Source organism: Bos grunniens, chromosome 16, assembly GCF_055505025.1.
Source record: "Bos grunniens cultivar Pamir isolate PY7600 chromosome 16, Bosgru_T2T1.0, whole genome shotgun sequence".
Classification (NCBI taxonomy): domain Eukaryota; kingdom Metazoa; phylum Chordata; class Mammalia; order Artiodactyla; family Bovidae; genus Bos; species Bos grunniens.
This window is the reverse complement of record NC_141180.1, coordinates 14,081,687-14,095,025: the sequence shown is the minus strand read 5'-3', so window position 1 is coordinate 14,095,025 and position 13,339 is coordinate 14,081,687. Positions and strand designations below refer to the sequence as shown.

Below are 13,339 nucleotides of genomic sequence, written 5' to 3'. Positions count from 1 at the left end.
CTTTTCATAGCTTGATTGCTCATTTCTTTTTAACACTGAAGAATATTCTATTGTCTGAATAAACTTTTGATAGTCAAAAGGTATTCTTGCCATACTTTATTCTGAATTAGGAGTTCTAAGTACAATGAGTATATATAAAGCTTTAATAGTATCCTTCTAGATTCTAAAAAGTAATAATGGTAATTCTGATTTGCCTCTCCCCCCCACACAAGTTAAATGAGACTATATTGATATGTCTAAATTTGGCCTTCCTCTTTACTTTGGAAATTTTGTGATTGGGGGAAATTGTTATAAAGACCCACTAAAGAAAAGGCAATGCCACAGGCAGTGCTAATTATCATTTAGTTGAAGATTTTCTAAGAAAAAACTAAAAATTCTTTCTTTCTTATGAATCATATTTATTATCTTAATCTGTTTTGGCTAATCATCTGAAGAAGCTCCCGAATTCATGATTTCTTGTGGTTGTTGTTAAGGAAAGAAAAAATATAGTATTAAATGGAATTAAGGATAATGTGTAATAATTTTACATTAGGAATCATCTAAAATGGGTATCAAGTCAGCAAACATTTGGTACATTTACATATTCCTGTATTTTATATTGGAAAAATAAAAGTTGTAAATTTTAAAGAAGTCTTGATGCATGTATATGCCATGAAGATTTTTGTCATTAAAAGAGAATGTGACTTAAATTTATCATTGCTTATCTCTGAAATTATGGCCTATTTACAAATTTTTATTTTTATTTTATTTTTTTACTTTTGGCTGTGCTGAGTCTTTGTTGCTGTGTGCAGGCTTTCTCTAGTCGTGGCGAGTGGTGGCTGCTCCTCTTGTGGTTGTGTGGGCTTCTCGTTGTGGTAGCTTCTCGTTTCGGCTCAAGGATTTCAGCAGTTGTGGCGCGTGGGCTTAGTTGCTCCATGGCAGGTAGGATCTTCACAGACCTGGAATCAAACCTGGCTCAGTGGTTACTGGACCACCAGGGAAGACCCTGCCTTTGTCTTATTCCCTGAATTTCATAACCACACTGGGATATGGGTGCGGAATATTTCACAAATCTAGCATATAGCTGCCAATATTTAGTCTTCACCTGTTTGAACTGAATTAAGCTAAATCAGTGTGTTTTACTGCTGTTGTACCCACCTACTGATAAGTCATTGAGTTAGTGACCTTCTCTTGAGATTTAATATTTTTTCTCTAGTCCAACACTGTCCACAAAAACTTTTTATAATGATGGAAATGTTGTGTATCTGTGCTGGCCCACATAATAGCTACCAGCTGTATGTGGTAGTAGAGTACTTGAACTATGGCTAGCGCACCTAAGGAGCCTGTTTGTGAAATTTGATTGAGCTTTAGAATTTTTAAATTTGAATTTAAATAGGCATGTAGATAGTGGATACAACTCTAGTTTTTCTGGAGGAAAAAAGGCAGATAGAGGAAGAGCAGAAATTTAGGAAACCTGTTGCTACTGCCATGTAGAATAACCAGTATCATAATTCGTTTGAGTTACTGCCATTCAGCAATAATTCTACCATTTTGGAAAAGTTGTAGCCAGGCCTTCATATTTCCATTGATGAGATTTCATTTGAAACTGTTGCATTTGACTCCATATCTTTGGAATTTCAGTACTCTTGACTCATTGCCTACAGGTCTGTTTTGTTTGTTTGGCTGACTTCTTAGTTTTAAATTTTCATCCTTTGCTTTTTGAAAAGAATCCCTGGCCACTTATGCAAGCTGACTAATAGTCCTGAAAAAACTTAAAAATCTTAATATATATTCCATTGCCATTTCTCCTCATTGAAGATTGAGGAAAAGTTGAGTGAACATGCATATCTATCTACTTTAAATCATTCTTAGAGACATTGTGTTAGTTTCATTATGAAAACTTCACATTTTAAAATTAGTTACCACTAAAACTAGCTAGAGTTATCTTCCTACTCAGAAACTGAAATAATAATACATTTTCAAACAATATCAATATGTTTTAAATAAATGAGCTGTATAGGTAGGTATGCATCTTTTAGAATAGGACACAGCTGCTAACTACAGTTCTCAGCACTCTCAGTGAGAGTCATTATGTAACCTTTTGAAGCTAGTTTTTTCTGTAGTAAATACCGATTTTTAGAAGGGTCATAGATTCTGTAAAATACATTTCAGGCTGTAGAACTCCATGGAAATGGAGTTCAGTAATTAAATACTAATTACCTTCCAACTTCTCATGTAGCATGGCTTGATGTTAAGTCATGCCAGTATTTTAAGGGAATATATTATTCACAAAGAAAAATAAACTGGGGAATAGTTGTAAAACAGTTTTATTATGTGTTCAGAAATGCAAGACAATTAAGTGGTTGGACTAAATGTAGGTTTTAATTATCTCTAAAATGAGGATCTTTACTTAGCTTTTCTTGTGAGACCTCAAGTAAGAAAAGAAACGATACCAAAAAGTAGTTAATGGAGTGTATTTCTTCTCATCAGAGTCTTAATTCCTCATGATGTAAAGTTATCGTTAGGAACATTTAGAAGTTTGGTAATCTTACATCCCAGAGATCAATTTATAGCCTTGAAATACTTTTTTTTTTTTAAGAATGAAATTTTTATGCCTATGTAAACAATTGATAATCTGTTGTTCTGTTAGGTTCATTTGGGGCGTAAATCCTTTTGGAGGAGGGAAATAAAAGCTTCTAAAACTTTACAATCCTGTTTCTTTTGAACATGAAAAATTATTGAGGTAAAAATCTATTCATGGTTGATTCTGTTAATCTGATTTGCTCTGGGGGTAAGGAAAGCTTTAGACCAGAAGTAGGGTGCTTGAGATCTATTTTCAGGAATCATGCCTCTCTCTCTCCTTCTCTCTCTCTCCACCCCCCTCACCCTCCTTTTGCCCAGGCCACACAAACACAATGCATCAGTTTTTAACATTGAATTTCCCATGCCTTTTTAATTTATGGACATCTATTTAGGACATATTTTCTACAGCCTGATGATGGAATCAGTGGGTGATTGGCAATGCTAATAGGGATCTGTGTGAATGATCTAATGGGAAATTTCAAGTTCAAATGGAATTATCCCAGATGTAATGATGCTTTTCTGCCAAGGTGCCTCTCACTTACCCTATGCATGGTTAGTTCAGTTCTTCACTGCCCCTCATATCACTACCTTTTTTGTTATCTCCACTGGCGTTATCCTTATCCTACTTGTGATGCACATGCCTAAACTAAATCCATAAAAATTCTCTTTTTATGGACTTCCTTTCTTCTGATTTTGTTGCCCCACTCTACTCCATAGTACCATCAGGTGTGTTTCCCCTAAATATTAATTTAAATGTCCATCTTATTCAAACCCTTTTTGTGGTTTCCTAATTACCTTGGAATAAAATTTACACTCTGGAGTCTTCCACAAGCTAACTTTCTTTTAATAATACTTTCAGTATTTTATCTTCACCCTTTATTCACATAAAACCATGTATGGCGAAGAAAAAAATAAAAATGTTTCCTTTCAATATATGAAAACTGTTTACCCTAAAAGAATTAGATATTCATATGCCTTTTCTTTTATTCACATTTCCTTAATCTGGGTAGCTGAATACTTGAACTTGCTTTTTGAGGGTTCACTTCTAATTATTGATGACAAGTAGATAATCTATTAGCTTTTACCCATAGAATATTACTGATGCTGCTATATTTCATGTCAGATTAGTATCAGGCAGATAATTTTTGGTGGTTATATATGAGATTCGAATTTTTCGTTGTATAGAATTTCTCAAAAAGATAGATAGGTACTACTCTTATCCTGTCTTCAAGTTTCCAGAACTGAGGTTTTATTTTTTTCAATTTTTTAAGTCTGTTGAATTTGTTACAATATTGGCTTCTGTAGTTTTTATGTTCTGGGATTTTGGCCGCAAGACATGGGATCTTAGCTCTCTGACCAGGGATCGAACCCTCACCCCCTGCATCGGGAAGTGAAGTCTTAGCCACTGAACCACCAGGGAAGGCCCTAGAACTGCGTTTTTCTGGTCACTGAATGTTTTCTGTCACGCTCCATGTTTGTTGTACCTTCAGTGAGTCCCTGTGTCCTAGTGCATCTGGTGGGCTACAGTCCATGGGGGTGTCACAGAGAATTGGACATAGCTGAGCACACATGCACATGCAGACACGCACACGGCTGAGTGCACACAGACACACACATACACATTTCAACTCCAGCCCCCGCCCTCTCACTTTCCACCACTATGTGATTTCCCTCAATTCCACTTCTCATACTCGAGTCACAGGCATGTCCTGACTGCCTCCAGGTTACCTCGTTCTCATTCTAGCTCCATGGCTTAGCTCACAGAGCGCTTTGACTTTCACACTCCCTACCTGTATCCTGTGGTTGTTCAGTCGCCAAGTCGTGTCTGACTCTCTGTGACCCCATGCTCTGCAGCATGCCAGGCTTCCCTGTCCCTTACCATCTCCTGGAGTCCACGCACATCCTACCTATGATGAAATGCTAAGCCCTCCTTTCTGAATGTTGTTAATCTCTTTTTAACAGGTATTCTGTAGAACTTTTATTTTTTTGCTACGCAATTCTGCACTTAAAGTCATGGTAAATTTCATGTATCGTGAAATTTTGTTTTCCCCTGACCATATTATATGCACTATGAAATACTTACTGCCTTTTTTTTTTTAATCATAATGCTTTGTACAGAGAGAAAAACACAATTGTACCCAATAGATGTATACTCCTCAATTGCTGAATGGACTTCAGAATAACAATAATAGACTCCATTGGGGTCACCAACCTTATCTTTGATGTTTCCATATTAACTTCAATGGATTATTTGAATCACATCAACAATTTTAGACTTCATTATATAGGTACTTTCTTTTCCTGTTACAGTACATGCCAGCATACGATTGCTTACAAAACCAAAATCTGATAATTATCTGGTGAAAAAATTTATAGAGATGTTATCATTAAGGTATTGTTTACTCTAGGTCACCCTAACTTAAGAATTCTATCATGTGAGTTTTGCAAAATTTTATGATAGGCTAAAACAATTGATCACTTCTAAGGTGTCACAGTGGCCACTATATTTCCAAATGCTTTTTACTTGTCAGGGTTAGGAATAAAAATTAGAAAAAGTGGAGTGGTATTTATTTATATGTCATGGGTTTTAAATTTTGTTTAAAACAGAGTAGGGACATCCCTGGTGGTCCAGTGGTTAAGACTCCACACTTCCAGTGCAAGAGGTGTGGGTTCGATCCCTGTTGGGAAAATAAGATCCCACATGCTGCACCGAGTGGCTTAAAGATTAAGTAAAACAAAACAAACAAAAACAAAAACAGACTCTCTTCCTTTTTATCTGGGAAGAGAAAAAAATCTTCTGTTGACTCCACTGACTGCTCCTTTATGAGGAAGATTTTTGAAGCTCAACATAGGCATCCTGGTGAAATTTGAGCATAGTCACTGCAGAGCTGACGTTTCCTCCACAATCGTGTGCTGCCGCATGGAACTCAAAGGGCCAGAAAAGCCTTCTTTCCTCCTCCTGTGTCTGTATGAACACGAGGAGTATTCGTCTTCTGTGGTGTCAAGAAAGGGCAGATATCTGTCACTAATTAGACCATGTCACTGGAGAGAATTTTGCAATAAAAAAGGAAATATTTCTCAAGCTGATTGATGAAGTAAGTCCCTAATGACCAGAATTACTTCACTAAGATTGAAATTGATATTATCAGAACCATATGCTCATTACATCATCATAACTCTTTTTTAGCATGTGCCAGGTGGCATAGGTATTAGTCTTTTTTCATCAGTAAAACTAAATTTGTCTATTTTTATTTAAATTTCTAATATATTTTGAATATATGGAAGCATCTCAAATTTCAGAGGAATCAAGTAACATATGAAAAGTATTATCTATTACTGGAATACTATATGTAAACCAAAGATTTCTGATCAAGTTTCATGTGTAAATGTCTGGATAATACATTTGTACATACATATTTTAAATACTGTGGTACTTATTCTATCATTCTTTGTCATACTTTGCCATATAATGGAATATAAATAATAGCAAAAATTACAGAGAGCCTATTATTTGTCAGGAATTTTTAAAGTGTTTTATGTATTCAATGGACTTCCCCTGTGGCTCAGATTGTAAAGAATCTGCCTAAAATGCAGGAGACCTGGGTTCGATTCCTAGGTTTGGAAGATCCCCTGGAGAAGAGAATGGCTCCCCACATCAGTATTCTTGCCTGAAGAATTCCATGGACAGAGGAGTCTGGCGGGCTTCAGTCCATGGGGTTGCAAAGAGTTGGACATGACTGAGACACTAACACTTTCACTTTTCATGTATTCAATATATTAATTCCACAATAACCCTATGAGTTAAGATACCTTTATTATCTCCATTAAAGTATACGTCAGATGCCGTGGATTCAGTTCAGTTCATTTCATTCACTCAGTTGTGTCTGACTCTTTGAGACCCCATGAACTGCTTCCCTGTCCATCACCAACTACCAGAGCTTGCTCAAACTCAAGTCCATCGAGTTGGTGATGCCATCCAACCATCTCATCCTCTGTCGTCCCCTTTTCCTCCTGCCTTCAATTGTTCCCAGCATCAGGGTCTCTTCCAGTGAGTCAGTTCTTTGCATCAGGTGGCCTAAGGATTGGAGTTTCAGCTTCAGGATCAGTCCTTCCCAATGAACATTCAGGACTGATCTCCTTTAGGATGGACTGGTTGGATCTCCTTGCACTCCAAGGGACTTTCAAGAGTCTTCTCCAACACTGCAGTTCAAAAGCATCAATTCTTCAGTGCTCAGCTTTTCTTTATAGTCCAACTCTCACATCCATACATCATGACTACTGGAAAGACCATAGCTTTGACTAGACACCATGTTTGACTGTGAAACCATGGACTATTTAACCATTTTGAGTCTTAGTTATTTTTTTTTACCTGTGAACTGACAGTAGTGCTTCACAGGGTTACTGAGGAAAACAAATGCTGGTCTGGAGTTAGATACTTGGCACATAGGCGCTCAGTAACTTCTGCCCTCCTTCCTGTTTCGGTGAACTGACTACTAGAAAGAGACTGAGTCCCTAATTGTATACAATACACTTTCGTGTACAATATTCTGTGAGATCTTTGAGGTCACCGAGTGTCAGAAACATAGTAGGTACTCAGTAAATGTTTGTTTTGTGAAAGGACTCTAAATATACCAGTGGTGGAAAATATGTTAAATTATTGTTTCAGTAATTCAAATCATTACCAATGCCTGATTAAACCACCTTGAAGAGAAAGGCCTTAAGTGTTGTCTTTGATAATTCCTACCGGAGGCATAACATCAACAAATCAGACCCAATTACCAGTAACAGGAAATTTGCCTCCTGTGTATGAAGATGATGCTGGAGATTTTTAAGACTTTGTTGAGATTTTATCTTCCTTGGTCTTTGCAGTTGGAGCCATGGCTGTTTTCATGCTCTTCTTATATAAGATGCATTTTGCCTAAGTCTTAGAGTAGTATTTTTCATTCTTAGTATCCTAATCTATGTTTAACATTTTAAAATCATTGGTGGGGACTTATGAAAACTTTCATATTTCTCTTTTGTTGTGGTTAAAATATAAAGAATGAATTAATGCCTAGTTACCTAACAGGGTGCCACATTCCATCACTTTGGCTAATGAGCAGTAAGTTGTTATTTAGGATGATGGTGCTGATGGCTGGTCGTAGTGGTGGTGATGATAATGGCAATGACTGTGGTATTGAAATGAGGTTGAAAACCAACTAAGAATGGATTACTTCTCCTCAAAGCCTAAAAGTGGACTCTGGATTTTGATGGAATTTAACTTCTTCTTACTTCATGAGAACTATCTTATTAAAACAAGATGAGCTTTTTTCCCCTAGGAATTAAAAAAAAAAATCTAACAGTTGAAATGATTATGTTGAGAGATGCTGATCTCTCCTAGCAAGAATCCCACTGATGGGCTCTGTAGTTTGTATATCAAAGTGAAAATAAATGTCAGTTACCCAAAGCAAGATGTAGAGAGCTAAGAGGTCATTTCTCCAATAAAACCTGGATATAGAGTACATCCTTATTTAACCTGATTAAGTAAAAGCTGAATCATTCTGATCATTTTTATTCAACAGTTATTTGGTCAAAATGCAGTTATGCTTGCCTGTGGTTGTTCATATTCTTTCTGATTTTCTTATTGTCAGCAGAAATATTCTTTCCAGGGCAGTGGTAAATTTCTCACCTTCTGTGGGATGATGTCATCCCATCTGTATGTTGCACACAGACTTACTTCATGACCCTGAACAGCACCCTATATCCAGGCTTTATTGGAGATATGACCTCTTAGCTCACTACATCCTGGTTTGGGTAACTGACATTTATTTTCACTTTGATATCTGAACTACAGAGCCTACCAGTGGGATTCTTGCTGGGACAGACGCCAAGCCAGTTCTGGCAGAGGCCACTGGAAGGCATCGTGTTTAGCCAAAAATCCCAGGAGCTGCTGAATCTTTGCAGCAATCCTATGTCAAAATGAGGTAGATATGAGAAACCTTTTATTTGGGGAAGGTGGGAGTAAATGTGGGTATTCAAAAAATTCCACAGAGAAACAAGTGTTCGTTTTTTTCCACTTCTTCCCCTGAAGATTGTCTGCAGCTCTCCCACAACATGTGTGGTAGTCCAGCATTTCAGAGTTGATGGACTCCAGATGGAATCACAGTTTGGACTTACTGGCTATGGCTAGTCTGCCCTTGACCTCACACATTTCTCCAGCCCCCTGTTGACTAAGAGGAAACCATAGAATAGTATTAGCTAGCAACCAAGTCTGCTGGCCGGAAAAACCCTTAAGCATTAACTTCAAAGACAAAATTATTTGAAAAACCCAATATAAACAGGAAAAAAAAAGGGGAGTGAGTGATTAGAAGCTGCTAGCAATTAGGCACTAATTAGGTTTGTTCCATGGTATAGCTGCCCAGTGGCACCATTTGTATCTCTTTCAAATGTATAGGGATTCCTCAGGCTAGCGTTCCTTGGTGAAGCCAAACCACAATTTGCAGACCAACTTATTATGAAGATACACCACAAATATATCCAGATCTAACTGATGAACTGAACTCTCAAATTCATTTGTAGTAAAAACCTGGTTAAGTGAAAAACTCACACCCTGTCTGTTTGGCTCATCAGTATATCCCTGTAAGTTAGCACAGAGCTTGGAACATAATAATTGTGCAAAAAGCATATTATTGAATTAATTTATTTTTGTTAATACTCATGACATCTATTTCAGACATCGTGCAAATGAATTTATTTTTATCTTATTGAGTGGGGCATATTTACACAAAGTAAATTATTTAAACTACCATTTATAAAACAAATAAGTCACAGGGATATAATGTACAGCAAAGGGAATTTAGTAATATAACAATTTTGTGTGGTGCTTAACTATAAAAATAATCATGCTATACACCTGAAATTAATATAATATTTAAGTCAATTATACTTCAATAAAATGTAAAAAAAATAAGCGGGCTTTAAAGAGAAAGGCAATCATTAAATATTTCTTTGATGATACCTTTGTTGATGATTAATTCTTACTCTGAAGTAGTATAGATGTAAAACATGTAATTGATTAGACCAGCCTTATCAGCATCCCAGTTACCCCAGAGAATTCTTGTATTCTTTTAGATAATAAATTTCTGATTTAATGTTTCATTTTTGAAGGTTTTTTTTTTCTGCCACAGAAGTAAAATATAATATGCACTTTGAATAATGGATATTTTCTGTTAAGTTGAGCTGTTGTGAATCCATGGGCATGAGGCAGATGATCAATATAGCTGGATCTTGAGAGGTTGGCAGGCATAACAATTCTCAGAACCAAGTTAGAGTTTAGGAATGACCTGTTCCCTCAATGGTTTTAAGTCTCTGTTATTTACAAGTCACTGGACAATGTCAAAGGGATGTTAAATATTGTGGAGTATACTGGAATATGGAATAATATTAAAGACATGGCCTCAACCTCAGCAAAATTTATAAAAAATTTATTAAAAAGGGAAAGAACAATTCAAACAAAGCAGGCTGCTGTCAGGACAAGTTTGGTTCTCAACCTGTGTTCACTATATAGAAAGAGGCAAAAGGCTCTGTCTGGAGACCTTACCTGAAAACAGGTTTATATTGAAGTTCCAGACAAACAGGTAGAAGCCAGTGGTCAGCTAGTTGGAGCAGAGTAGCAAGGGTCCCCATGGTAACCAGTGGAGACTCTGAAACATTTGGATCAGATTCATTTTACTCTCAAAAGCAATTTACCTGTCATGCTTTCGTTGCTTTTGGTATCTCTCCTGCACTGATGGGGCCAGATCCCTGATGGAGAGTACCCTAAGAGCTCCTTCCCAGCCAGAGCCCGGGTTGGGGGTGGGAAGCCTAAGGCCAGTGTCATCGAGGCTTCAAGGGCACCATCGTACATGTGTGGTCCCAGTTCTGGCTTGGCCATGGAGCTCTTGCTGTGGCTGACTGCACGCTGCTACTGCTGTTGCTGCTTGTGCAGCTGAGCTGCATGGGCCAAGTTCTAAGCCAGGATCACCTTTATACTGCCTGCTCTGCTTCATGGTCATCACTGTGGCCATGGTCACCTACCTGCCTGCTAGGTCAACATGGTCAGGTAGTAGAGAATGTGAGTATCGTCAGGTGGTTCATCCAGTCCTTCAGGTATATATATTCAAGTATATATTCCCATTCACTTTGAGATAAAGGGCCACCAGAAGCTGGAGGTGGACCACTTCTGTGTCATTGTTTCTAACCACTAGAGCATCCTGGGCACAGTGGGTCTCAAGAAGGACCTTCCCAAGGGTTGCCAAGCAGGAGCTGCTCTTCACAGGGCACATGGGCCTGACCGTGTACCTTGGTGCATCTTCATGGCTGATGCAGATAATCAGTAAACAGTCTATAATAGGAAAAGAAGAGAGTTTTATTCAAGTCAAACTGAGGACAGTGGCCTTGGAGACACAGATTCAAGAATATTATCATCATTGTACAAAATGAGAGAGGCTTATATAGGCAAAAACCGTAGTGTTGCATAAGTTGTTTGTCAAGATTAGGATTGAAACTGGCAAGGAGTAGGGATGCTTATTAAGCAAGGATTGTTTGGGGAGCGAGATGGTTGCATAGTTACAAGGGGAGACCTTGAGACCATAAGGTTGCAGCTGGCAACTGCTAGTAGATGTTTTGAGAACAGCTGTTGGTGTCCTTGAGTCTGATGCAGCTCAGAAGATTCAGGTTCTTGGTGATGCAGGAGCTTGTCTGAAACCACATCCACAGCGGCCACCTGTCTCCATTTTGAATGCTTGAACCGGTTACTCCATTTTGATTTTTTAAATCCATTCTTTAATGGTTAAAGCAGGTGTACAATGCACATTTGATAATCCATCAACAGGCTGCTCTGACTAGCATAAAGTTCAAGCCAGATCATGTATAAGCCAGAATGACTTTGCCATCCCTCAGTATGTGAACATTTCTTTCATCATCGTCCGGCAGTGCTCCAGAACCTGATGGCCCACGTGGTCTAGCGCGTGGTTAGGGAGAACCTCGAAGTGTGGTGCTGCTCCACGTGCACTCAGAATGACAATAGGGACCTGCTGCCTTTCAAAAGGAGACTTCTACCTGGTGATCCAAGTCCATTTGCCCCTTCCCTCTGTGTTGGACTCCACCTTCTCCTACAACCGCAAGAGGAAACTCTTGGCCTCGGAACTATTAAGGTGGAGGTGCTGAACACCACCCCTACCCAGCAGCCTCCCTGTGGCTGATGTCGCCAAGGTCATGGACACCTGCCACCAGGCCATGAGGACCACCTGGCTAGAGAATGGACGGAGGAATCCCCGCCCCAGGACCTCATATCATTGTCCTAATCCTGCTGCTCTCCTCCTTGCATTCAGGGAGCAGGAAAGTGGAGGCCTCTTCCTGTCATTGACCTCAGACCCAGACTCCTGATGTGCCCTCAAAGGAGAGTGTGCCAGGCCCTCACCATGCTCTGAAGGCAAGGCCTTGCCCACCCTCATGCCTCCAAGATCTGGGAGTAGGATCAGGCTGCTGCTCCAGTGGGCTGACAGGGCTGGGCTGAGCTACACGACCTTGGGATGAATGACTGGAGATGAAGCCCTCTACGGTCCTCCCCAGGCCTGTGGTACAGAGTCAAGCTTTGGGGTCCCAGCCCCAGCCTGCATCAGTCTTTCATGAAGAGGAGGGACTCTGGGGAAGCGAGGAGAGCAGACCCTGGTCTCATACAACTGCCGAAAGCTGGAAGACAGGGTCTGCATTCCTTGCCCGCCTTGGGGAGTACGTCTGCTGAGTAACTGCAGCTTTTTTGTTATTGTTTATAAACAAATTCCTGGAAGTGCAAAATAAATAAATGTTATAAAGTAAAGGTGTGGTAGTGATAAGTCTGCAAATCTGCTAATAGAGGGAGCTCCTGACATCATTGGCATTTCACGCTGTGTGTTTTCTTTTTATCTGTAGAACCACCCAAAGTCACTGTGATGCCTAAGAATCAGTCCTTCACAGCTGGATCTGAGGTCTCCATCATGTGTTCTGCAACAGGTTATCCCAAACCAAAGATCGCCTGGACCGTGAATGATGTGTTTATCATGGGTTCACACAGGTACTGGGTTTGTATCATGTTCTTTGTTTTTACTGAGTAAGAGGAGTTGATGAAATTTCTGGTCAGAACTAATCTGACTAAATCTCTGGGGTTAAGGGAAGTTTGACACAAATCTGCAGCTTTAGATTTTCTCAATAGGCCAGGAAATGTCCATAAAGTAATAAATGATGGATGTCTAGAGTCTGAGGTTCTTGAGTGTTGAATTCAACAGCTAGAACTGAGTATTTCCTTACTTTGCTTTGTAAACAGAACACTGTAACAGTTGATTTACCATGAATAATCGTGTGCGAAGTCACTTCGGTTGTGTCTGACCCTCTGTGACCCTATGGATTGTAACCCTCCAGGATCCTCTGCCCATGGGATTCTTTAGGCAGGAATACTGGAGTGGTTTACCATGCCCTTCCTCCAGGGGATCTTCCTGACCCAGGAACTGAACTGGCATCTCCTACGTCTCCTGTATTGGCAGGCACGTTCTTTACCACTAGCACCACCTCGGAAGCCCATGAATAATTGGAATGGGGATAATAAACTTTCTGTGGGTAAACTGATGTGCAGTTAACCCATCCACTAAAGGCTTGGTCCTGGGATTTGACAGAAGAGAGAGGCAGAAGCAAAGGATGGAACAGTAGCTCTAATTAAAGTGTATGCAGACTTTCTTCATAACTCATGTTCACCGTTGCCTCTCATACTACATTTCTAATTGTA

At 39.3% G+C, this 13,339-nt stretch overlaps 1 protein-coding gene across 7 annotated transcripts in view; it reads left to right on the top strand.

Annotated features, from left to right (window-relative positions):
* HMCN1 (hemicentin 1) overlaps positions 1–13,339 on the top strand; it is a 537,476-nt gene that overhangs the window by 237,812 nt on the left and 286,325 nt on the right. For 6 of the 7 annotated variants that reach the window (XR_015143096.1, XR_015143097.1, XR_015143098.1 and 3 more), the window contains exon 12: positions 12,493–12,634. Coding sequence is in view for 4 of the 7 variants with exons in the window: in XM_086343341.1 (XP_086199467.1) it covers positions 12,493–12,634 (142 nt within the window). In the remaining 3 variants the exon portion in view is untranslated. Of the gene's footprint in view, positions 1–12,492; positions 12,642–13,339 lie in introns of all 7 variants that reach the window. The other variant, XM_086343342.1, reaches the window with a different exon arrangement.